We start from the raw sequence: 27523 nt of genomic DNA, 5'->3' as shown, positions 1-27523 counted from the left end.
TGTTTTGTTTGTGAGATGAGTATTGTGCAAACCAATATTTAATTATACCATGTTTCTTTATAAGGAAATGCTAACGCACATCTCGTCAAAGACTATGACTAATTCTGCCAAAGCCCACAGAAAATAATGTTGGCATGCTTATATAAAAGTCCTGATTATGACATCATCCAAATCTTTTGATTAGATAAACAACTATAGAGCAAAGCAGTTTTGAGATCAGAAGTATTGCCCATCCATAAGGTTTGCATCTTGATATCTGTAGTGTTGTCTTTTACACAGTGCTAAAGCAAAGTAAATTTGCTTTTTTTTTTGCTTTTGTCAGTGGTGAATTTATAACACCAATTTTCATGCTTTTGAATGTTAGAAATAAACAAGATCTCAACCAAGTATTTATTTTTGTTAATGGATGGGAATTTAATTCTGATTTTCCTTATTTTAGTGTAACCTGATTGGATTCAACCTGTGTTCAAAACAAACAGATATCCATTTAGTTAAAGGAGCCTAAGGTTTACTTCATAGCTTGCTTTGACATATTTATTTTTCAGGCTTATCACCCCATTGCCTAATTTGAGAATTGATTTTAGCTGTGGTGAATTTAAGGTTTGGTTTGCTTGCTCAGTGTTAGGATACTTGTGAAAAGTTCAATTTAAAGAGTCTCTGTTGTGAAATGATCTTTACAAACTAGGTTTTGTTTGTGGGAAGGCAATTGAAGAAAAACTGTTGGTTAATCCTGTTTTCTTTTTAGCAAAACTTCAGTTTTATCAGTTCTGGTAAGGAACACAGCAGTTAAAGATGAGGAAATTGTTGCATTATCTATAAACTGTGCAATGACATTTTACACAAAGGTCTATAAGCATTGTATATGCTGTAAAGATATTGCATAATACTGCTGCAAGGCAGATATTAATGCCTTGTTGGATGAAAGTCAGTTTAAGATGCCAGCAAAGCAAACTCAGTTTGCATATTATGTTTTAGATTAATCTGCTTCATTTCCACTGAAACCCATGAAGTAACAGAAATTCTTCAGTTGCTGAAGCTGGAATTAATATATATTCGCCATTCAATTATTTATCTGGTACAGTAGGTATTAGATGTGCACTCTAGTTGTCTTTTAATGTGGATATGCTGAGCTGCAGAATAATCCAAGCTGATTTATGAAATGAGTAACTTTGAAGTTGTTTTTTTTTCCTTTACACACTGCCAGAATTATGTAGAAATCTGTTTTCATAAAATCAGATTGCTATTTCTTGGTGTCACTGAAGTGACTGATTATTTTTTAAATTAATTAATTTTGTTTCAACATGGCTTAAAATGTGTTTGCAGTAAGGAATGTTTAAACATGGCACAACGATCTGCTTTGCTGGAGCTTAGGGATGTACAGGTTTCCCCCGCAATCCGAAAGTAGAGCGTTCCTATGAAACCTTTCGTAAGCCGAAATGGCGTAAAGCAAAGAAGCAACTACTATTAAATTATATGGGAAAAATTTTTGAGTATTCCTAGACCCAAAAAATAACCTACCAAATCGCACATAAAACCTAAAATAACACTTACGTATAGTAAAAGCAGGAATGATATGATAAATACACAGCCTATATAAAGTAGAAATAATGTATGTACAGAATCAGAGTTGGGGAGATTTAGCCAAAACTGATTTGTGGAAAAAATTGGCACGTGCATGCATGTGCACACACCTGCCCGCGCAAGACTTCACGGTCATGGTAGTCTTTCTCGGGGTAAACACAAGTATAAAGTGGGCGCAAACACGAGGAAATCTGCAGATGCTGGAAATTCAAGCAACACACACAAAATGCTGGTGGAACACAGCAGGCCAGGCAGCATCTATAGGAAGAAGCACTGTCGACATTTCGGGATAGATAATGCAACAATTTCTTCATCTTTAACTGCTGTGTTCCTTACCAGAACTGATAAAACTGAAGTTTTGCTAAAAAGAAAACAGGATTAACCAACAGCTTTTCTTCAATTGCCTTCCCACAAACAAAACCTAGTTTGTAAAGATTTCACAACAGAGACTCTTTAAGTCCTGACGAAGGGTCTCGGCCCGAAACATTGACAGTGCTTCTTACTATAGATGCTGCCTGGCCTGCTGTGTTCCACCAGCATTTTGTGTGTGTTGTTTAAAGTGGGCGCCTTTTTTTTTGTAAAAGTGAAAATCCTCTTCGGATTTATTTCGGTTAGCAAAAACTGGTACTAATGTAGGTATTTGGTCAAGGTGAAGTGGTGTAAAGCGAACTTTCGTAAAGCGGGGGACACCTGTATTTAAATTTCATATCTTCGCGTCGCAGCTCTAATGAAAGTTTCACCCTCTCCAATGCTCTTTATCATTAGATATTTACTTTCTATATCAGAATCTGGTTTAATATCATCACCATATGTTGTGAAACTTGTTACATGGCAGCAGTACATTACAATGCATAATAAAAACAACAAATTTACAGTATAAAAGAAGTTACATTAAATAGTGCAAAAGGAGAAACAAAGTAGTGAGGTGGTGGTGTTCATGGCTTCAATATCCATTCAGAAATCTGATGGCAGAAGAGAAGAAGCTATTCTTGAATTGTTGAGTGTGTGCTTTAGGCTCCACTTCCTCCTCCCAGATGGTAGCAGTGAGAAGCAGGCAGGTCCAGGGTGATACAGATCCTTAATGATGGGTGCCACCTTTTTTGAGGCATCGCTGCTTGAAGGTGTCCTGGATGCTGGGGAGGCTAGTGCCTATGATGGAGCTGACTGAGTTCACAACCTTCTGCAGCTTATTTCGATCCTGTGCCGTGCATCCCCTCCCTCCCCCCACCCCAGCCAGTTAGAATGCTCTCCATGGTACATAGTCACAGGAAAGTACAGCACAAAGGCAACCTATTCGGCCCATCTAGTCTGTGCTGAACTGTTTAAACTGCCTATTCCCATTGGTCTGCACTGGGACTATAGTTTCCCCCCCCCCCCCCACCCCCACCCCCACCATGCCCGTGCCATCCATGTGCCTAGCCAAGCTTCTCTTAAATGTTGAAATCAAGCTCACATACACCACTTACGTTGGCAGCTTGTTCCACATTCTCACAACCCTCTGAGGCTATGTTCACACTGGACCGGATAATTTTGAAAACGCCGGTTTTGCATAAAAATGATACGCGTGCACACCAAGAGTTCTTGAAAATACCTACGTCCACATTAAAACGGGTATTTGGGTGAATCTCCTCCTGCTGGGCATGAGCAGGACACATCCTCAGAAAACAAGCGACATGTTTGGTGTTAAATCTCGTAGTGAAACTGCGTATTTGTGCAGTTACAGACCAGAAAAGCTGAAAAGGAAATTACCAAATGACAGAGAGCTGTTGGCTCTCGCGCAGGAAGACTTAAAACTAAAAAAAAACAAATACTGGAGTGTATGGAGGCAACCGACAGGGAGTTCATGGACAGTATGACCCAGCTGATGACGAACGTTGAAAAACTGACTAACTCTGTTGCATTAATAAAGCACCTTGTTAGGTGTATAAAACATGTCTACATCAGACCATGGACAGCTTCAAAGCGATTGCACAACCACCGACTGCGACTCCAGGCCGGGTCTTCACATGCTACGATTGTGACTCCCGTCTCCCCTTCCCCCACTACCACTACTCTGCAATCCCCTTTCCCTCAGATCCCATCGTCAGTTCCTGGGCCCTCAGAGGCTCCATCTTCCTCTCTCCCCAACCCTCCCCTCTCCACCGACACTACCAGCCTCCTTCCCCCCCCCCCCCCCTCTGATCCCATCTCTCATCCGTGCCAGAACTTTACCATTCCCTCCGACCTTCAACTCTCTGAGGCAGAGCGCTCTGTCCTCAGTAAGGGTCTCACCTTTGTCCCCCTTCGCCCACACCTCAGCGAGTTCCGCGTACGCCGTGATGCCGAACTCTTCTTCCGCCGGCTCCGCCTCCGAGCTTACTTTGGCAAGGACTCTCCTACCCCCACCGATGACCCCTTCTCCCGTCTTCAACCCTCCTCCTCTGCTCTGCTCTGGTCTGGTCTGGTCTTCTGCCTGCTCTGGATCTCTTTATTGCTAATTGCCGACGGGACATCAACTGTCTCGACTTCACCACACCGTGTTCCAATTCCAACCTCACTCCTTCCAAACGCTCTGCTCTCCACTCTCTCTGCACCAATCCCAACCTTACTATAAAACTCGCTGATAAGGGGGGAGCTGTTGTAGTCTAGCGTACTGACCTCTACCTGGCCGAGGCACAGCAACAATTCTCTGATACCTCCTCTTATTTACCCCTTGATCATGACCCCACTAAGGAGCACCATGTCACTGTCTCCTATACTGTCACCAACCTTATCAGCTCTGGGGATCTCCCATCCACTGCCACTAACCTCATACTTCCTACACCCCGCACTTCCCGTTTCTACCTCCTACCCAAGATCAACAAACCTGCCTGTCCAGGTAGACCCATTGTCTCAGCTTGCTCCTGCCCCACTGAACTCACTTCTGCATACCTTGACACTGTTTTATCCCCCCTTGTTCAATCCCTTCCCACCTATGTTCGTGACACTTCTCACGCTTTGAATTTTTTCAATGATTTTAAGTTTCCCAGCCCCCACCGCCTTATTTTCACCATGGACATCCAGTCCCTATAATACCTCCATCCCCCACCAGGAAGGTCTCAAAGCTCTCTGCTTCTTTTTGGATTCCAGACCTAACCAATTCCCCTCTACCACCACTCTCCTCCGTCTAGCCGAATTAGTTCTTACTCTCAATAATTTCTCCTTTGGCTCCTCCCACTTCCTCCAAATCAAAGGTGTAGCTATGGGCACCCGCATGGGTCCCAGTTATGCCTGCCTTTTTGTTGGCTTTGTGGAACAGTCCATGTTCCAAGCCTATAGGTGTTCCTTCACCACATCGACAACTGCATTGGCGCTGCCTCCTGCACGCATGCTGAGCTCGTTAACTTCATTAATTTTGCCTCCAACTTTCACCCTGCCCTCAAATTTACCTGGTCTATTTCTGACACCTCCCTCCCCTTTCTTGATCTGTCTGTCTCCATCTCTGGAGATGACCTATGTACTGATATCTACTATAAGCCTACAGACTCCCACAGCTACCTGGACTATTCCTCTTCCCACCCTGTTTCTTGCAAAAATGCTATCCCCTTCTCACAATTCCTCTGTCTCCGCAGCATCTGCTCTCAGGATGAGGCTTTTCATTCCAGGACGAAGGAGATGTCTTCCTTTTTTAAACAAAGGGGCTTCCCTTCGTCCACCATCAACTCTGCTCTCAAACGCACCTTTCCCATTTCCCGCACATCTGCCCTCACCTCATCCGCCCACCACCCCACTTGGGATAGGGTCCTCACCTACTACCCCACCAGCATCCAGGTCCAACGTATAATTCTCCGTAATTTCTGCCACCTCCAACATGATCCCACTACCAAGCACATCTTTCCCTCCCCCCCCCCCTTTCTGCTTTCCGCAGGGATCACTCCCTACGCGACTCCCTTGTCCATTCATCCCCCCCATCCCTTCCCACTGATCTCCCTCCTGGCACTTATCCTTGCAAGCGGAGCAAGTGCTACACCTGCCCTTACACTTCCTCCCTTATCACCATTCAGGGCCCCAGACAGTCCTTCCAGCTGAGGCGACACTTCACCTGTGAGTCGGCTGGTGTGGTATACTGCATCGTGTGCTCCCGGTGTGGCTTTTTATATATTGGTGAGACCCGACGCAGACTGGGAGACCGTTTTGCTGGACACCTACGCTCGGTCCGCCAGAGAAAGCAGGATCTCTCGGTGGCCACACATTTTAATTCCATGTCCTGTTCCCATTCTGATATGTCTATCCATGGCCTCCTCTACTGTCAAGATGAAGCCACACTCCGGTTGGAGGAACAACACCTTATATACCGGCTGGGTAGCCTCCAACCTGATGGCATGAACATTGACTTCTCTAACTTCCGTTAATGCCCCTCCCCTTCTTACCCCATCCCTGATATATTTAGGTTTTTTTTCTCTACCTATCACTACCTATCCTTCTCCCTCTGGTGCTCCCCTCCCCCTTTCTTTCTCCGTAGGCCTCCCGACGCATGATCCTTTCCCTTCTCTAGCTCTGTATCCCTTTTGCCAATCTCCTTTCTGGCTCTCAGCTTCACCCCATCCCCTTCGGTCTTCTCCTATCATTTCGCATTTTCCCCTCCCCCTCCTACTTTCAAATCTTTTACTATCTTTCCTTTCAGTTAGTCCTGACGAAAGGTCTCGGCCCGAAACGTTGACAGCGCTTCTCCCTATAGATGCTGCCTGGCTTGCTGCTTTCCACCAGCATTTTGTGTGTGTTGCTTGAATTTCCAGCATCTGCAGATTTCCTCATGTCTGCATCAGTGTTATCTTGTATTTCCATATAATGTTACAGTAGGCTGTTACACATCTATTGTCAGAGAAGTACTTGCATAAATAGGTAAACCACCTTCATACAAGTAAGGACAGAAAACAGGGCAAAGTGAGTATACTTATTTATTTAGTAAGTTATGGGTTAAAGTATTTGGTGAGTACATTTCTAACTCTTCTGGCTTCAGTCTCATTGCCGTCTGTTCTGAAATTGTTAAGTTGTGTGGGGGTTGCATTCAAGAAAACAATAGAATGCATGCCACCATCTGTTCCAGCACATCATGACAGCATTTCTAGAAATCTCTGGTTACCCTGTCCACATTACTATTGCCCAAGCGGTGTTTTCAAATTTACACGCTCTGGAGGGTGTTTTAGAAAAGCTCCATTTTTGGGGGAGGAGAACGCCATTTCAGTGTGGACGGAGGGTCAAAATGAAGAGAAAAAGCTTCAGTTACGGATTTATCTGGTCTAGTGTGGACGTAGCCTGAGTGAAGATGTTTCTCCTCAGGTCCCCCTAAACTTTTCACCTTTCACCCTTAACCCATGACTTCTAGTTGTAGCCCCACCCAACCTTAGCGGAAGAAAACTGCTTGCATTCCCTTCTCTTTACCCCTCATGACTTTGTATACCTCTATAAAATCTCCTCTCAATCTTCTATGTTCCAAAGAATAAAGTCCTAACCTGTTCATTCTTTCCTCCAGACCTGGCAACATCCTTGTAAATTTTCTCTGTATCCTTTCAACCTTGTTTGTATCTTTCCTGTAGGTGGGTAACCAAAACTGCACACAATGCTCCAAATTAAGCTTCACCAATGTCTTGTGCAACTTCAACATAACATCCTATATTCTGTATGCAATACATTGATTTATGAAGACCAATGTGTCAAAAGTTTTCCTTATCACCCTATCTACCAGTGACACCAATTTTGATGAATTATGGAACAAATCCCTTTGTTCTGCACTACTCAGTGTCCTTCAGTTCACTATGTAAGACCTAACATGCTTGGTCCTACTGAAGCGCCTCGGACTTTTTCCACATTAAATCTGTCTGCCATTTGTTTTTTTAGCCCTTTTTTTCCGGCTGATCCAGGTCTTGCTGCATCCATGATGGTCTTCCTCACTGTCTACTACACCCACAATCTTGGTATCATCCACAAATTTGTGGATTCAGTTATTCACATTGTCATCTTGATCGTTGATATGGATGACAAACAACGGAACAGCACTGATCCCTGTGGCACTCCACTAGTAACAGGCTTCCGGTCAGAGAGGCAAGCTTCTACTACCAATCCTTTTGCTTTCACATATTGGTTGAATCCCTGAGGATTCTCCTTCATCTTGTCTGCTAAGGCAACCTCATGCCTTCTTTTAGCCCTCCTGATATATTTCTTATGTGTTTTTTCTAATCCACAAGTACCTCATTTGTTCCTACCTGCCTATACCTGCTATGCACCTTTTTTTTTCTTAACTCAGGCCTCTTGTAAGCCAAGTGTCCTTAAACATTTATCTTTTATTCTGACATCATTAAAGAAATTGGGCATTGAAGTTATATTATCCATGATCTTATTGAATAATGAAATGGGGAATTCAGTAATGAGTATTTATTTACTAAAATTAAGAAATATGCTTCAAATAGCTACACAGGTAGTGTGCTTTGTACTACTTTGTAGAGTGCCAACTCATAATGGTATTTCAAGTTCTCCAGTCTGAATACTCATCAGGTCATTTTACACCCAACCTAATTGAGTATTTTACAAAAAGCATCTGTTCAAGCTGCACGCTGCTGTGCTGGTAACTGCACAGATTCGGCAATGCTCAGTGCTGCTTTGCCAGAAACCTGGTGTGAACCCCTTTTCTCTTAGCTGTGAGTTTCTGGATTTGGAACCTGTCACAAACCTTTGATTCTCTGGGAGTTGTCAGTGGTTCTATTTACAGGGGCATTTTGAAGGTTAGTGTTAAGCTGGGGTGGAAATTTATGGCCACAGTGAAGTCTCTTGGTTAGGGAGTGATGTTCATGTAATGAAGGGAAGAAAACAGGTTCATTTATCTATTTTCAGGTTATGAGAGAGACTGTGGGTCTAGGTAGGCTGTTAACCTGAGGAGCATCTACTGCTGATCCCCAGAATTGCAATCAGGTTGTATAGCCCTGAGACTTGCAGATATTGTGAAGGCTTTCGCATGAATTGAATTTCTTACATCCTTCACATACATGAGGACAAATAGTCTTTACGTTACGTCTCCATATAAATGTGCAATCATAGTAATTTATAATAAATAGAACACTCAATATAATATAGAGTACACTCAGATCATTGAGGACATCAGTCTGATGGCCTGGTGGAAGAAGCTGTCCCGGAGCCTGTTGGTCCTGGCTTTTATGCTGCAGTACTGTTACCCCCGCTAGTAGCAGCTGGAATAGATTGTGGTTGGGATGGCTTGAGTCCCCAATGATCCTGCAGGCCCTTTTTTACACACCTGTACTTGTAAATGTCCTGAATCATGGGAAGTTCACAACTAAAGATGCGCTGGGCTATCCGCACCACTCTCTGCAGAATCCTGAGATTAAGGGAGGTACAGTTTCCATACCAGGTCAGGATGCTCTCAATTGTGCCCCTGTAGAAAGTTCTTAGAATTTGGGGGCCCATACCAAACTTCCTCAACCATCTGAGGTGAAAGAGACACTATTGTGCCTTTTTCACCACACAGTTGGTGTGCACAGACCAAGTGAAGTACTTGGTGATGTGGATGGCGAGGAATTTGAAGCTGTTTCCCCTCTCAGCTTCAGATCCATTGATGTCAATAGGGGTTAGCCCATCTCCATTCCCCCTGTAATCCACACCAACTCCTTAGTTTTTGCGACATTGAGGAAGAGGTTGTTTTCTTGACACCACTGTGTCAGAAAGATTACTTCTTCCCTGCAGGCCACCTCGTTATTGTTTGAGATGTGGCCGATCAATATAGTGCCATCAGCAAATTTAATTAGCAGATTGTCAGGAAATGAATTGATTACTATAAGATACACGGCTTCTGATATGGAGCCACAATTTATTTGTTTGTAATTGGCAGAATGTTAATGGTGGGGAAACATGGTCATAATGCCATTAGATATCAAAGGCAGATGGTTAGACTTACTTTGATGGTAATAAGCATTAGTACTTTAGTGATGCACATTTCTTGCAACATCAATTCATGCCCAGCTTCTAATGTCTTCTTGCATAAAGGCATTGATGGCTTCAGTTGCTGAGGAGCTACATATGTCATTCATCTTTGTGATCATTAGTGAATGATCATCAGTTTTGATTTTTTTTCTGGGAAAAAAGGATTGGCAGCTGAGATGGCTGCCCAAGGACTCTGAGGAACATTTCTGATCTCTGGGCCAGAATGATTAACCCTCGGCAATAGCCATTTTTCTGTAAAAGTCTTGTTCCAATCATTGAAATGTGTTTGCCATGCTAGCGTTATCAAACCTCTTCATTGCTATGCTCAGCCAGATGCCACTTCACTGTTATGAGCAATCCATTCACAATCTCTTCAGCTAGTGTTTGTACCAGCACTGTGGGGTGTGGAGCTAATAGTTCTGTAAAGTCCTGACAAGATATTGTAAACAATTTATTGAAGCACTTAATAGCACTTTTGGTGCTAACTTCCATGTTTGAGGGTAGACTGGTTAATAATTAGTTGGATTGAATTAGTTTTTGAGAGATGTTTGTAATTTGGGTAGATGCATAATATTGTAACTAAAAAGGTCTAACTGTAAAAACATGGCTTTTCTAGGGAATACATCTAGGATGTTGTCCCAAGCCTTTGTAATATCTTTGTTCTTTGCTTTTAATATAGAATTAAGTAAATCACATTGGTCCTCCATGTTAAAATAAGGTTCTGTTTCTGTAACCTGCTTGTAACCTGGGCAGTTTGCAAGTCTGAAATGTGACTGAACAGAGTATCCACACAACATAAGATGCCTGTGGCCCTGCAGAAGATGGCAAGTCCATACTCTCAAGTGCTTCAGTATATGTGTGGGATTTACACAACATGGATATTAGCTGGGGAAGACCTATAGGTCGTTTCCTGACTTCCCAGGGGAAATATCTGCTGAGCATTTTTGACAAAACATCACAAGTGCCTCAAGCTTCACCTTTGTGCCTTGGTCTTCACTGTCACTGAGGATGGGTATGTACTTGGCACCACCATGTCTACCTGCTTAATTGTCTATCATATTTGGATGTTTTAACACTTCAGAACTTTATTGCAATCATTTGGTCGTCAGTTCTGACCATGTTGATTTTGCTGTGTACCATGTATGTAACTAGTGTGGAACTTGTTAAATGTTTTTAGTGCTCCTTGTGGTATGCCCTACTGCAATCTTTGAGCCACAATTGATCATCTAGATTGAGTTTAATGTGCTGTGTTATTTCAGCCTCAAGATTGTGGTGATGTATATTTCTGATTAGTCTACAATACCTCATGACTCTTCTTCTGTTAACTGCTATATCTGTTCTAAGTTCATGCCAATAATCATGATTAAAGTAACACAGCATGTTTGTACATAGCAGTAATTTCCAGCAAATGTCTTCTTAGACAGCTTCAACAGCGAAGTTGATGTGGGCAAGGTCATGTAATTTTATCCATGTTGGTTCACATACTACCTGCTGTAGACAATTTCTCAAAAATGTATTTGGCTGTGCTGAGGATATCAATCCTATTTTTCAATATTCTGTTTATAACCTTCTATGCAGTGATGATTTAGAAGCTCAGTTAAACATGATAATGTTTTGATTTACACTGTCCTTAACAGATTTCAGCTGCCTTTTGGGGAAACAATTATTTTCAAACCCTTTCTAAACCTCTAATCCTAAGCCCGTTCTTTCTTCCTTTTTATTTATTTATTTAGCTGTACAGTGTGGACTAGGTCTTTATGGCCCTTCCAGCCTCACCACCCAGCAACTGCCGAGAAACCCAATTAACTAATTATAGATGCCTTTTATTACAGAAAAATCTTCTTGCTGTTTACTCCAAAGCTGGGTCAAAGTCCTGTGACTCCCTGTACATAAAAGTGTGGTGGGTATACCCACACTGTTAAATCTGTAGTCGTCAGGAAGGTAACTCACTGCACAAAAGACTATTGGGGATGAGCAGTTAAGTATTGGCTTAACCTGCAAAACCTACATCCCTTGAGTGAATAAAACAAAAATTTCAATGTCTGTAATTTTGTGTACTTCTGTTAGGTCACCACTTATTTTTCCGTGCTCCTAAAACTATCAGCTTTATTTGCCTCATGTACACCATATATATTGAAACGTACAATGATTAACACAATCAGATGTTTTTGGACAGCCTGCAGGCGTCACCATGCTTCTGGTGTCAACATAACATGGCCACAACTTCCTAATCTTAATTCGTACATCTTTGGAATATGGTAGGAACCCTGAGCATCTGGGAAAACATGCGGTCATGTGGAAATCATACAAACTCTTTACAGTGGTGGGAATTGAACCCCAATCTTTTAGCCGACACTGAAAAGTGTTACACTAACTACTAAGCTATCGTGCCTCCCATATCCAACCTTTTGAATTTGTTTAAAAATTTTTGTCTACTGTAACATTCAGTGTTACAGTGTTGGGAAATGTATACATTTTGGTATAAGGAACAGTAGTGCAGACTGTTAGCCATATGGGGAGAAGGTTCAAACATCAGAGGTGCAGCGGTCCTAGGATTCCTTGTGCAAGACTTTCAGAAGGTTAATTTACAGGTTGAATCTATGGTAAAGGCGGCAAATGCAATGTTGGCATTTATTTCAAGGGGAATTAAATATAAAAGCAAGGAGGCAATGCTGAGCCTTTATTGGACACTATCAGGCCACACTTGGAGTATTGTCAACAGTTTTGGGCCCCATATCTCAGAAATGATGTGCTCTGAGAGAGAGTCTAGAGGAGGTTCATGAGGATGCTTCGGGAATGAAGGGGTAACATATGAGGACCATTTGGTAACTTTGGGCCTATGCTCACTGGAATTTAGAAGAATCTGTGAAGATCTCATTGAAACCTACCGAACGTTGAAAGGACTGGATAGGGTGCATGTGGAGAGAATGTTTCCTATAGTGGGGGTATCCAGAACTAGAGGCCATAGCCTGAAAATGAGGCATGACTCTTTAGAACAAAGGTAAGGAGGATTTTTTTTTAGCCAGAAGGTAGTAAATCTTTGGAATGCTCTGCCACAGATTGTGGTGGAGGCCAAGTTCATGGGTATATTTAAGGTGGAAGTCAATAGTTTCCTGATCGATCAGAGCAGCAAAAGATATGGCAAAAAGGCAGGTTGTATGGGTTTGAGTGGGATCTGGGATCAGCCATGATGGAATGGCGAGCAGACTCAATGGGCTGAATGGCTTAATTCTGCCTCTGTGTCTTATAGTTTATTCTAACTGACTACATCTTCCAGTCATTCACATGCTCATGGGTAGGGGTCTCATAGCTGAAACATGTAATTCACGCAACTGTTAAATGTCCTCTGCATTCCTTGTTCCCATCCTCAGTGCATCACCACATTCTTCCTGTAGAACTGAAAATGGTGATCTAGCTGTGACCTAACTAATGTTTTGTGTAATTGTGCAATGACCTCCTACTCTCCCTTGGCCTTTGAAATATGCTGTCTGCCTATCAAACCCTTGTGCTCGCAGGCGCTCCTTGAACATGTGCACTAATATCCCTAAGCTCCTCAGTACTTTCAAGGTTCCTGTCATTCATTGTCTGCATCATATTGTTAGTAGATCTCCCAAAATATATTTCTCCTCTTTTTTCAGGTTTGAATTCCATCTCTTCTCATTTTACCAACCCAAAAAATTTTGTTCTGTAGCTGAAGGCTGTTACACTTAATCAGCAATACCAGCTGGTCTTTGTCATCTGCAAACTTGCTAATTGTTTCCTATATTCGCATCCAGATTGTTTTCTTAATACAGTGTTCATAATGCACTCAAATGGCTCTCTGTCATTTTAGGACAGAAATTAAGGATTAGCCACGTTATTGTGAAGTGTACAAGGCCAGGCTAGACAAGCATATTTGGTTTCTTCCCTTGAAGGGCATTAGTGAACCAGAAGAGATTTGCAATTTAGTATCTTTGTGGTTATCATTGCTAAGACGTTTTAGAATCCACCATATTAACTTGATTGAAATTCCACAGCAATTACTGTAAGATTTGAATTCTTGTCTGCAGGTCGTTAATCCAATCCATTACATTACTAGTCTGGCAGTTTAACTATAGCACCACCTTCCAGTAACAAATTCACATGTTAACTGCATTTTGTGATCAAGTGGCAGGTGATATTTTACAGATACTACAGCTAGCTAGTGACCTGTTTTCTTCTGTTGGGAAACTTAAAAGAACAAAAACGTAATATTTCAATGGTGTAAGCAAAGTGAAGCCACATCTTGTGTAACACAAGTAGGATTCTTCAGGCTTTGAGTTTTGCTTTAGGTGCTTAATGACTCCTGTTCTTACTCAGTTTAAACTTAGAACAAAATTTGGATTGACAAATATTTGCTCCTGTATCTGAGCAATTTGAAAGTGAAATTTCTTTACAGATCTTAATGGATAATTCCCATACTTCCTGTTCTTATCCACGAAGATTCACATAAGTAGTCCAATCACATTGTTAAGTTTTAAAACTGGAGTTATTGGGGTATGAAATTTATCTACTAAATTAATGCTAATGTTATACTTTGTCATTTTTAGAGATGTTATGCTTTTCTAATCTTCTTAATCTCCTCCCTCCAACCAACCAGGTTTACATTTCACCTCACAGAGTAAAGATTATTGCACCTGAAAATGAAAGCAGTTTGAGGATCTGCTAGCTGAGAGAAATCTTGAAACCAAATCACCAGATAAGCTTTATGTGCCAAACAAGATTCTGGAAAGAGATTTCTGTTAAATTGTTGGAGACAATGAACAAGCCGTGGGAAGAACTGTTTTTTTTAAACCTGGGAATGGTAATAAAATTCTTTTTGAAGATGCTGCTGCCAGTTAGTTGTCATTTTTAGTTCATCTGATCTTTGTTACTGAAATGAAGGAGGTGGTGGAATGGTCATCCAAAGATGTGCTAGACTGGCTGACAGAGCATGGCATGCAAGAGTATACTGATGCATTTCAAAATAAGCTTGATGGCCCAGGCTTATTAAAACTGTCTAAGGAGGATTTCTATAGGCCACCTTTGTCACTTGTTGCTTCAGACAATGGCCAACAACTGCTGGAAAAAATAGAAACACTAAAGATGGAGCATCATATAGAAGTGCACAAGAATGGTCATGCCAATGGTCACCTTAACATGAGTTCCCTGAATGCCGACAGCACGAATGATACGCATAATAAAACCAAAAGAACTGGATTGGCAAATGGTTACCGAAAAGAAATGGTTCAAATCTCTATGCCAGAACAAGAGTGGCTTCCATCCTCTCTGGAATGGTGGAAGACTGGTGTGGCTTTCCTTTATGCACTTTCCTGTTTTCTACTTACAACAGTGATGATCTCAGTTGTCCATGAACGTGTGCCTCCCAAGGAGGAACAGCCACCTCTCCCAGACAAATTTTTTGACTATTTTGACAGGGTGGAGTGGGCCTTCTCCATCTGTGAGATTAATGGCATGATACTTGTAGGATTATGGCTGGTTCAGTGGGTGCTAATGGAATACAAGTAAGTAAAATGATTAATGTAGCCTTCAAATGTAACTCATTCAATTTGTTTTATAAAGATGATTTTTAATAACTGAAACCAGTAAATAAGTTTTATTTTATCCTTGAATTCAAAATCCTGTGATTAGTAAAATGTAAATTTTGTCTTTAAAGGCACAGCTGCATTCTAATGGAGTAACATAATTGAATTTTTCTTTTGGAGGGAATAGCGTTAACATTTGTAGAAACTATAAAATCAATTTCATTTTAAATGTAATTGCTAGTTTAAATAGAAAGTATTATGTAACTTGTATACTGGAGTGAAACTTTGACAAGTAGTTAATAATCAGATTGGTTTGATGTATCGTAATTTCCGATGTGAAGAGTCTGCTGGTCTTGTGGTTGCACTGAAAACTTTGAATATTATTTAGAAAAAGCTGCCATTTTCAAAGACTGCCTTTCATAATAGACTGAGCATATACAGTATATTTATACATATCACTTGGTTGTATGAATATGGAGGTTATTATGTGCTTGGACAAAATTAGGACTGTATTTGATTGCATCTTGCGCGTGGCAGAATAAGCATGCAGAATTTGCATAACATGCAGTGGAATAGGCAGGAAATTCTGAAAATGACATCCTGTTTTGACAAGAAAAAAGCTTAAAACTGGGAGAGGGTGAAGGCGTGAGGAAGTGCAGATTTTGATGTGTTAATCTTAAAAGAACTAGAATTGAACAAAACTGGATAACTTGTCTTTGGGGTTAACCATAGAGGAAATTGCATTAACCAAATCAAATATTAACAAAAGTGGATTCTTCACATGTATCTGTATAATTTAACTTGTTATTAATCCTTAAAATGTCTTTATAATTCCATTTGTTTACATATTATGAAGTTGTAATAATACCGCATTTTCCTAGGGCATAATTGTATTTAGAGCTAGAATAGTAGTTTCATGAAGGTTCATTTAGCAAAATACCGTATTAAATCATGTAATGTATCCCATCCATACAGTTAATTTGGTTTGCTGTTTATTACTCAAAGGCAGACAAAACAGGGCTTTGTGGAAATTTTTAGTAAATATGAATTCTGTAGCATTTTATTGTGGCTGTATAGGCCAAGCAATCAATTCCAATCCTTTATTTGTGTCAGAATGGTCTGACAGCTGCATCATAGCCATTGAGGAAAGAAGCAATTCAGGTGGTCGTCCTATTTCTTGATTATTCTCAAATGCTATTTTATCCGTGCAGTTTGAAAAATGGGCACATAACTTCTGAGGAGAGGTTCAACTTGGTTGCAATGCCTCTTAGGATGTTTTGGAAATATGCCCCATTTTAAGTCCCTCTCAAAAAGAAGGTATAAAGGTTGAAAATATTGTTTCTGTTTTATGGCTTGTGTATATGTGTGTGCGTGTGGGGGTGGGAGATTCGGTGTCTGAAGCAATTCTGCTAGCTTTGAATGCAGCAATAGTATATTGAAATGTTGCTGTTTCTCCCCCCACCCCCCCCCTTTCCCTTTCTTATCCTCTTCCCCTGCTCCCACCCTTCTTATCAGATCCATTGTGGGGAGGAGATTCTTCTTCATAGTTGGCACCCTGTATTTGTACAGATGTATTACAATGTATGTGACAACACTCCCAGTGCCTGGCATGCACTTCAACTGTTCTCCAAAGGTGAGTTTTCCACATTAGAATCAAACCTGAGGGTAACACTAAACTCCCTAAAGATTCAGAATGATTATTTGTTAATTGTAAGTCTCTAACTTTAAATGACCAAGTTAAATTTAACAAAGCTTTTTTTGAGTTTCACTTAGTCAGGATATTCTATTTTTGAAACATTTCTGGGTAAAATGTACATTTTAAAATCTGTTCATCCTAATAATGAACAATATTATTTTAATCTTAAACTTTGACTAGTTTCTACAATAACTTGCAAATTTATGTAGAAAATCCATGAGGATGTAAATCATTGATATGAATATACATTATTATAGTAGAACAAACACATAGAGAGGTTTTGTACTCTTTCACTGTTAAGGAAGAAATGATTGCTAATACTTTCTTGTTCCAAAGCAATTCAACCAGAAAAGCAGTTTCTGTCTCTTCTACTTTAGAGTATAATTATTTAAAGATCAATTTTGCAAAGATCAATTTTCAAGCATTTTAAACTCTTAATTATAAAATTCTAAGTTTTGAATATGAGTGGTTTGAAGATCACTTGGTTGTTGCATGAAATAGGGGAAGGAAAAGATGCAAATTATCAGCATTGGAATTGATGGTTTAGAATTTTCCAGTTTGTGAAAAGGCTATTTTATGGGATTGGTGCTTTTGTTAACCAGGTTGTATGCTGTCCTAGCTCTGTTTTCCAAATAAGTCATTCAAATGTAAAAACTATTGGTCTTGAACATTAACTCAGAAGTTAGTGTAAACAGGAGTGTTATTCATTCTAAATACAATCAATGTGCTATGTAATCCTAAAAATGATTCAGGCTCCTTATTTAAAGAAAAGTTTGATATGGATGAATGAGACTAAATTATAAACCTCCTGACGAAGGGTCTCAGCCCAAAACGTCAACAGTGCTTCTCCCTATAGATGTTGCCTGGCCTGCTGCATTCCACCAGCATTTTGTGTGTGTTGCTTGAATTTCCAGCATCTGCAGATTTCTTCGTGTTTGAAATTATAAACCTGTTGTGTTAATAGTCAGAACTAGATTATTTGTAATTTCTCATTAATTAACACTATTTTCAACCAGACTTGGACTGTCAAAGCCAATTTAGTAATCCAGCAGTGCTACATGTACAGCACTTGATTTTTGCTTTCCATTATGGAGCTTCCAGAATCTTATTGAAGGAAGAGCTATTGCGTTGATTAAATGTTTACTTGTTTATACGATGATGTATAAATAATTATGACCTAAATCACTTAATCTCTAGAAATTCTTGTGATCATTTGAAGCTCTATAGAATGTATAGGAGTTTGTAATTTGGAATATTGCTTTGGAAAATCTTCAACTAATCCCAAAAGCTACAAATAATCCCTTATTGCAAAGAAGGCAATCCCTATTTCATTAGGAGTTTGAGAAGATTTGGATGTCACTAAAGGCTCTAGCAAATTTCTACAAATGTACCATTGTGAGTATTCTGACTGTTTGCACCACTGTCTGGTATGGAGGGGGCACTGCACAGGACCGGAAAAAGTGCAGAAAATTGCAAATTCAGCCAGCTCCATCATGAGCACTAAACTCCCCAGCATCAAGAACATCTTCAAAAGACGATGCCTCAAAAAGGTAGCGTCCATTATTAAGAACTCCCATCACCCAGGGCGTGCTCTCTTTTCATTGTCATTAATGAAGTGGTACAGGAACCTAAAAAGACATACTCAATATTTTAGAAACAGCTTCCCCTCTGCCCTCATATTTCTGAATGGGCAATGAACCCGAGTACATTACCGTGCTATTTTTCTCTTTTTGCACTACTAATTTAATTCAATTCTTTTTAAATATATATATTTCTTAATGTAATTTAGTTTTGAAAAATGATGTATTGCACTGTACCACTTCTGCAAAGCAACAAATTTCCTGATGTATGCCAGTGATATTAAACCTGATTCTGATATTCGATTTGGGATTAATTATAGTTATTCACCAAAATCCTGAGGGAAAGGAAGAGTGCCAGGCCCGTTATAAATTGTTCTGATTCAATCCATTTTCTTAAAAAGCATCAATATTGGTAGGAATTACAACTTGAATAAAGTTTTTTTAATTGGTAGTGAGGGTAAATGTTATTCAGTAAATTTAAAACTTGGTCACTGTTGGAGAAATTGATAAATGTAATTTGATATGCCCATGAGAAAAGGAGTTAGATGATAATTATGGTTAAGACTAAGGATCGGTGCAATTTACCAGGCTTCTTTAGATCTTGTGTTAATGAAGGGAGGTGGTCAGGGTCTGACAATGTAGTAGAATGTGGTTGTCATATTTCAGAGGGTTGGATTTGAAAAGGAACCACTGGAAGGAAAAATAGGAAACCTGAGACTATTGATGAAGAATTGAATGGTATTTGAACCAATCATCGAAGAACTTCTGAAGTGATTATTGATCCTCCACTGCATTAATATAAATAGACTATGGTTGGATTTATAATAAAGATTGTTTCCTTAAAAATTGAAGGTTGGTGATATCATTTTGAGGTGTATTTGAAGAAGAGGCTTCAAGAATTCCTTTCCATTCCCACTTCCTGTAGTTTACAAAAGGCTGTTTAAAGTATAATGTAGTTGTACAGTGATCTATCTTTTGGAATTATCTTCAATTCCATTTCTGGGAAAAATGGTTAAAAGGATTTATTACTCTGTTACATGGGGGGTGGTGGAGAAGAAATCACTTTCTGATTTATTACTCTTCTGTTGACCAGAGAATCAATATCTTCGGAATCTTTGCACATCATAGTGTAACTTGGAGGGTCAGGGGACGGAAGTGCTTTTCACAGGGCTAAGTGGATAGGTTGGTGTCAGATAATATCTGTACTAGATATAACAACTAACTTTATGTAAGACTTCCAGTCTAATGTTATCTATTGTAACTGTGGGGTGTGCATTTCATTAAATTTAGGCATTTGATTTACTTTTGGCCATGTGTTTATGTTGACATTTTTCTCTGTTAAAATATAATAATCACAACACAGGCATATGGTCATTTGTCTTTTTAGATGGTCTCAGATTTTTAGCTATCTTTCCAAATTTGGTCACCATTGTATTTTGAAAATCATTGGCCTTGGCTGGCATGTTGAAGTTGTTCTATCATGAATTATTAAATATGTAACATTTGACAGAGGAATTGTATGGTCAGAGCTTAATTGTTGGTCAGATTAGAAGGTAAAACTTGGGTTGAAGTGGATTGCCTTTGATTTTTTTTGTTTGTACTGTTCACTGGTTTTAATTGTGTCTTCTAATGTTCAACAGTTGTATTGATGGGAATGAACAGGAGTTTCTGCAGATTCTGGAGGTTAAGAGCAACAAACACAAAATTCAAGAAGATCTTTGCAAGTCAGGGAGCATCTATGGAGAAAAAATTCAAAGTTTTGGGCCGAGACTCTTCAGCAGGACTCAAAATAAAAAAAGGGAAAGAAGCCAGAATAAGATGATGTGGGGAGGGGAGGATACAAACTGGTAGGTGATGGGTGAAACCAGATGAGAAGAAATATGGGTGGGAGGGAGAGGAGTGATAAAGTAAGGAACTAGGAAGTGATAGGTGGCAAAGGTTGAATGAAGGAGCAATCTAATAGGAAAAGAGAGTGGACTATGGGAGTAAGGGAAGGGAGGGTACCAGAGGGAGGGATGAGTTGGTGACGATAAGAGAAGAGGTAAGAGTGAAGCCAAAATGGGGAATAGAAAATGAGAGGGGAAGGAGAAGGAATTGCCAAATATTATAAAAAATCAATGTTTCTGCCATCAGATTGGAAGCTACCCAGATGGAATGTAAGGAAGGTAATGTCCATGGACCTGAGTGTTCCCTCATTATGCGCATGGATCGACATATTAGGGTGGGAATGGGAAGTCGAATTGAAATGGGTGGCACCAGTCTACATCAGATCTCACCAATGTAGAGGAGGCTGCACTGGGAGCACTGGATACAGTATATGGTCACAACAGACTCACAGGTGAAGTGTTACCTCACCTGGAAGAGCTGTTTTGGGTGGTGAGGGAGTATGTGTAGAGGCAGGTGTAGTGCCTGTTCTTGCAGGGTAAGTATCAAGGAGGAGGACAGTGGGGAAGGATGAGTGGATAAGGGAGTCGTAGAGTGATCCTATGAAAAGCAAAGAGAAGGAAAGATGTGCTTTCTTAAAGGATCCTGTCGTAGATGACGAAAGTTACAGAGAATTATGTACTCAATATGGACGTTCATGGGATGTTAGGTAATGAGCAAGGGCACCCTATCTGGGTGGCAGGTAGGAGGATGGGGTGAGGACAAATGTGCAGGAAATGGAGGAGATGCGGGTGAGGGAAGAAATGACAATGGTGGAAGGGAAACCAAATTTTTTGGAACAGGAAGACATCTCAGATGTTCAAGAATGGAAAACCTCATCCTGAGAACAGATAAGACAGAGGAACTGGGAAAAGGGAATAACATTTTTAAAAGTGACAGGGTGGAATGAGCTTTGAGACTAGGAATCCCCTTTCCTATTCCAACATGTCAGTTCATAGGCTCTTCTACATTTGCGATGAGACCACTCTCAGCTTGGAAGAGCATGTACCTGTGAGAGTAGGTTTGTAAAGCAATGTTTCTGCCATCAGATTGGAAGCTACCCAGATGGAATATTTGGAAGAGACAGAGACAGAGATCCAGAAAGGAGAGGGAGGTTTCAGAGATTGGCCAAGCAAATTTGAGTGGAAGTGGGAGGCAAAGTGCAGGAAGCACATCAATCCAGACATTGATGTAGTGTGGAAAGATTGGGGAGCAATACCAGTGTGGCTTGGAACAAGGACCGTTTCACATTGCCAACAAAAAGACAGGCATAGCTGGAGCCCATGAGATGTGCATGGCTACACCTTGGGTTTGGCAAAAGTCAGAGAAGTAGAAGAGAACTTGTTGATGGTGAGAGCCAGTTTCCCCCATATGAAGGACGGTTGCAGTGGAGGGGAAATGGTTAGGTCTGTTATCCAGGAAGAAGAAGAGAGCTTTTAAGATCTTGATAAGAATTGATGGGAGTTTTCTATTCCAGATTGGGTTTCTGCTCTGTGGAAAAGGGCTAGCCAATTCATCATGTTGGTAATTAGTAAACATAGAAGGCCTACAGCACAATACAGGCCCTTTGGATCACAAAGCTGTGCCGGACATGTCCTTACTATAGAAATTACCTAGGGTTACCCATAGCCCTCTATTTTCTCAAGCTCCAAGTACCTATCTTAAAAGACCCTATCGTATCTGCCTCCACCACCATTGCCAACAGCCCATTCCACGCACTCACCACTCTCTTCATTAAAAAAAACTTAACCCTTGACATCTCCTCTGTACCTACTTCCAAGCACCTTGAAACTGTGACCTGGTAGAAAGAATAACCCATTTCTGTAATATATCACTACTGTTTTTGTGTTATTGGATATTTAAGGTTGCATATCTCTAATAATTAAGCACTGTTGTGGTCCATCAACCCATAACTGTAATTTTATATTTTGCTGCTAGAGAGATCACATACTTGTTTGGCTTTACTTTCTAAAGAAGGCAGATTTTGAAGATTTATTTCCAATGTATATTCAATTTTCTTTTGAAACTATTGATGGTCTCCATTCATATTGCCCTTAATGACATTAAATTCCAAAGCATAACCAGATGATTTTTAAAAAATATTATTCCTCCCTGCGCCCTGCATTTCTTGTCTTAAACCCTCAAATCTGTGCTCCTCAAGTCCTTATCTAATGAAGCTTTTTGTCCGCTTCTTTATCTAAATATGTTGCAACCTTACGAATATCAATTAAATCTCTCAAATTCTTTTGATTCAAAGAAACCTTTAATTTTGTAGCTATAAACAGTTGCCCTAAGCATCCTCTGCGTCCTCAAAGGATCTTCACATGTTGACTAGAATTCTGCATAGTGCTCAAGTTGTGGCCTAACCAAAACTTTATAAAAACTGGGAAGCCAAGCCAAACCCTTTCTTTATACCTCTATATGAATTGTTGTGTTGGCGTGTGGCCAAGTGGTTAAGGCGTTCGTCTAGTGATCTGAAGGTCACTAGTTCAAGCCTTGGCTGAGGCTGCCTGTGTGTCCTTGAGCTTGTGCTCTGTTACAAGGTATGTTCAGTTACCTTCAGGCAGGTATGTTCAGTCACCTTCAAATGTCATGTACTTGCATCCAGCAGTGATTGTTGTCCCTTTCCACCTCATTCTTCCTCAATGTTTTCTATCTCTTTGCCTGTCTGCAAGCCCATCTGGCCTGTTTGTAGCTCTTGACTTTACTTGCACTGTTTGCCATACACATTTGACATCATCAGCATTTATATTTTACTGTTCCAGTGTCCGGTGTGTTTATACAGAATAATGTTCCTGGCATTGACCTTTTGGAATATTGTTGTATAATACTTGCTGGTCTGAAAAGCAGCTATTATCACAGCTTGGTTCCCTTGTCCTTAATCTACATTATTTAAAATGCTGTGCCCATCTCCCACAGTTTTAGGAGTTTTAGTACTTGGCCAAATACTTTGAAAAAATATGCTGACCAACGTACATTCCATTCAATTTTTTTCCCTATCTCTATTTAAAAATATTTGGTTAATTGAACTTAAGGTTTTGGCATATTGGTGCTGAGTACTATATTTAACTCTAGCTCTGCAATAAATAGTTTCCCTGATCATAGCTTCTAAATACCAATGGTAAACTAACCAGCTTGTAGTTTCCTGCATTCTTTGTTTCCCAATTCGCTGACATATTCCATACATCTGGAGAACATAGAATTATGTTAAGCCATGACTAAACTCACTTTCCTTATTCTGTCTTTTGATTTTCACCTTGTTCTGTACCTCTTTAATGCTGCTTCAGATACTTTAGCAGCATGCTCTTGATAAATTTGTGTATACAGTGGTTGTTCAAGCTTTGCTCTGACCTTTAAGCTTGGAATGCTCTCATACCCAATAGGTATCGTCCTCTGTCATGCTGTTTGCTTACTGTTTACAGGTTAGCTAAGAATTTTGGATTCATCTTGGAGTAAACTGTTGTGTTCTTGCCCTTTTTCCTTGCTGGTCTTATTTTTCTTGTGCCTTACACATTCTTGTTCTTTTTTATAATAATCTCCATCATAGAAGAGGTTGTGGCTTATGTTTCGCCTTCTAATAGGAATCTACATGGTCTGTGTTGGGCAAAAAAAAGCTCCTTTAAGATCGTGCAATATGTTGTTCCATTTTAGTTTCTCTTGACTATAATTTCATTTAACCTGCTTCAATACCCTTTCACCAAAGTTTAGCAGTTCTATAAGAAATCGTTCCTTGTTTTTCTCCATTACTGATTCTGTCTGTCTTTCATTAGTGTTCTCATCAGAGTATTTTCTAACTGGTACTAGGTCACTTCATAGCACTGGTTCTGGCATCATCTTGCTTGGACCAAGAATATAATGGTCAAGGAAGTTTCTCTATTCTAACACTTCAAAAAATCATATGTATCAAGTTGGGCAGAGATGCAAGCAAAGTAATTGCGAGCTAGCTTGTTCTATACTTCTGAATATTTGTACACTTCTGTAATTTTCCCCATATATTTGTACTTTGTATCTGGAAACTGAGGAAGCAATCTTTACTAGTCTCTGATCTGAGTTTTTCTGCATACTGTCTTGAACATCTTTCTTTTAATACATTTTGTCTAATCAATAATTGTACCTTGCCTCCATTTATTCCTTATCCCATCTTTTGTTTAGTTTGTGTCCACGTCAATATTAAGTGCACAGAACAGACCATTTTAAACCACATTTGTGTAATTAGCGCTAAATCATACTCTCATGTAGCTGTTTGCTTTTGTCTCATCAACATTATTCACCACACAAATTATCCATTTTGCTGTTGCTTTCTTTCTGTTCCTTGTCTACTTTCACCTATATTATACTAATGTCTCCTTTCTCCACAGCTTTCTTTTCCATAATCCTTTTTGGTTAATTGTCCTATGCTTATCCATCAGCCAGTGTAGCTTAAACCCTCTCCATTCTTGCTAGTGAGCCTTCCTGTGGGACAGTTGAGGTAGAACCTGGCCTTTTGGAATAGGTATGCCTTATCCAAGACTTTTCTCAATTCCCAAAGAATTTATGTCCTTTATGTTGCCCCTGGGGAGGCAATGTATTACACAGGATTTGAGGGTGGTTGCAGAAGTAATAATGTGTTTCTAACTATAGAATTTCCCTTGATTATAACATTACTATACTTGGCTACGTTCGTGCGGTCACTTGTTCACTTGTTCCACGGTCTGTCCAGGATTCCAACATGTCATCGCTTCGATTTAGCGTACAAGTAGAAGAGCCTTGCACTTCCTGCTTTTCTATTTGGTATCTGAACATTCTATCTCTATTGCATAGTCACATTATATTATTCAGAGGCTTGAAATCCCTATGTGGTACAGGACCTGTATGTGATGATTCTCATTTGCCTCCACGGTCTAAACTAGCACTTCTGTTCCCTTTGTAAGAATCTAGCTAATATTTTGTTTAAATTATTAATTTTAATTAATGCCTCTGGACCTTTACTATAATTTAACTTGGATTTAGGTTATAATCCTTTCCAGCTAATTACTTTGCGCCTGTGATTTTCTTATGTTATTCCTCCATTTCAAAGGCCCTTTTGCAGCCTCATTGCAATAAAAATTCCCCCATTCCCATTTGTTCAGTTTTTCAATATTTTGCCTGTCATAGTTACTAATTTTTTACTTTTAATTCAGAGATTTAAATCTTATCTGTACACTTTTATCACAGGGAGATACTTTAAACGAAGCCCCTAACTGTAAAGAGAAAAATGAAGGCTGTTATACTTGCTAGCCAGTCATCTCACAGCCTTTCTGTAATGTCACACTGTTTTTCTTTTTCCCTCCTCCCAAATTCAAGCACCTGGGCCTCAATTTATCTCTCTCTGCTGTTTTAGTTTCCTCTCGGGTCCATTCCTGCTGCTGAATCTCTTGTTCCAGGTAATTGGTTGGTAGCTTGGATATCTATCTTGTACATTCCCAGTTACATTTCTACTTGCAGACCAGTTTTTTTTTTAGAGTACATGATTTATCATTGAACTTTCAACTGTTGTTGACCTAACATCTACTTACTTTCTCTCTTAATAGATACTGCCTGAGTTCAATATTTCCATCTGTTTCTGTGTATGTTTTAGATTTTGGAATTCAGTATTGTGATTTTCTTTTGACCTAGTGGTAGAAACGGAATTGAAATATGTTGAATAGTAGCAGCTGTGATTAACTGGCCAGGCATTTGCATCTGTAAGGTATCCCATATCAAGCTTGGCTGCCTCATGTTTATATAGTTGCAAGCACTCTATTTGATTTGCTAGCAACCATGGTTATTAATCATTGCTGCAAACTAGCTCCCTTGCCCCCTCAGTCCTTACGTAAGGTCTCAACCTGAAATGTCAGCTATTCATTTGCTTCCAGGCAGCTGCAGCCTTTTATGTCCTTCCTGAAAAACATTTCATTCAACAAAATTCCATAAATTGTAAAGGCTGTAATTTATTGTGGATACTTTGTTATTGTTTATCATTTTTGTAGTCATACTAGTGAATGTAGATCAAATACACGGAGACCAAAGCATGAAAATGAAAGTTCATAAATAGAGCATGACAGGGTGGGGGCAGTGGGAATAAAATTTAGGCGGCCAGGTTGAAATGTGGTGTAAATAATGTAAATGGTTCAGTTGTATCTTCGTCATTTGCACCCTGACGGAATCTGTTAATTTTTCACATCTAACACTGCATAGGGACTATCATGTTCCATTCTTCAGAGTTTGCCCAGGATCAGGCCTTTCAGCCCATCTAGTCTGTGCCAATGTATTAATCTACCTTCTAAATAGATAGTAACCAGTTATACAGCTTTCAGGGCTATTTAGCTTTGTCACTCAAAGATTTCCCAAACAGTATTTGTTATTTTTTTGTCTAGTCTTATTTGAATTCTTGAATTTATTTCCTTGTCCAACACAATAACCCCACAATACACTTTTTTTAGTCCAGGATGATTATCATTTCCATCAGCATACTTTTGATAACATGCAGTGCTTTATTATTCGTGAATAGGTGAGGAATAAAGGTGTATGGACTTTGTGCAGGCAACAGGATTCATTTGGCGCTATGGTCAGTGCAGACATGGTGGGTCAAAGGACCCATTCCTCTTTACTGTTACGTACATCATAATTCAAGCAAAATGAAATTTTGGATATGGATAAAGAAGTTGTCATGTCTGAACAGAATATGGCTGGTACTGTCACAGTGTCTTCCATCCCATTGGAATGACCTGTCTAAAACTATAAATGCATTTATTTTTGGTTAATATTTCCAGAACTCCTTCACCCCTAAATGTTCTGGGCAAACCAGGCACATTATGTTGAGATAAAATAAGCTACCATGGTACCAAGGGCATGTTTCATTGTGTGATTAGATCCAGCCTTATTGAATTTCATGATGTGTAATTAAATGTATGGCAAAGAAAAAGTTGACTGACTTATTATATGTTGTGTTTATATAAAAATATCTCGATTTTGGTAGTGTTTAAATTGTTGTCTAGAAACTTTTATTCTAAGAAGTTTCGAAATACATTTAAGTTCCATATCAATGTAATAACTTGCTGGATAGCTAAATGTATTTCACAAGTTCATACATGAGAGCGGTTTGTCAAAATTGCTTGAGAAGAAAATCTGCCGTTTTTTAAAAACAAATTATTTGGAACACCTGCCTGTTTTGTAAAGTTGATTGACTAGTATCATCAAAACCTCATTGAAACTCATGCCAGAAAGAGGGATAAAGCACCTAAAGAAGCAAGGTG

The 27523-nt window shown here is 39.7% G+C and overlaps 1 protein-coding gene across 11 annotated transcripts in view; it reads left to right on the top strand.

Moving 5' to 3' along the window:
* Positions 1 to 27523, top strand: part of sgms1b (sphingomyelin synthase 1b) — a 90478-nt gene that overhangs the window by 57698 nt on the left and 5257 nt on the right. For all 11 annotated transcript variants that reach the window (XM_073027341.1, XM_073027346.1, XM_073027350.1 and 8 more), the window contains 2 exons: positions 14147 to 15050; positions 16587 to 16704. In XM_073027341.1, the coding sequence (XP_072883442.1) occupies positions 14425 to 15050; positions 16587 to 16704 (744 nt within the window). In that variant the 5' untranslated portion in view covers positions 14147 to 14424. The remainder of the gene's footprint in view (positions 1 to 14146; positions 15051 to 16586; positions 16705 to 27523) is intronic.

The sequence above is a fragment of the Hemitrygon akajei genome, chromosome 23, assembly GCF_048418815.1.
Source record: "Hemitrygon akajei chromosome 23, sHemAka1.3, whole genome shotgun sequence".
In the NCBI taxonomy this organism is placed as follows: domain Eukaryota; kingdom Metazoa; phylum Chordata; class Chondrichthyes; order Myliobatiformes; family Dasyatidae; genus Hemitrygon; species Hemitrygon akajei.
The sequence above is the reverse complement of the archived record's forward strand: the minus strand, read 5'-3'. Positions and strand labels throughout refer to the sequence as shown.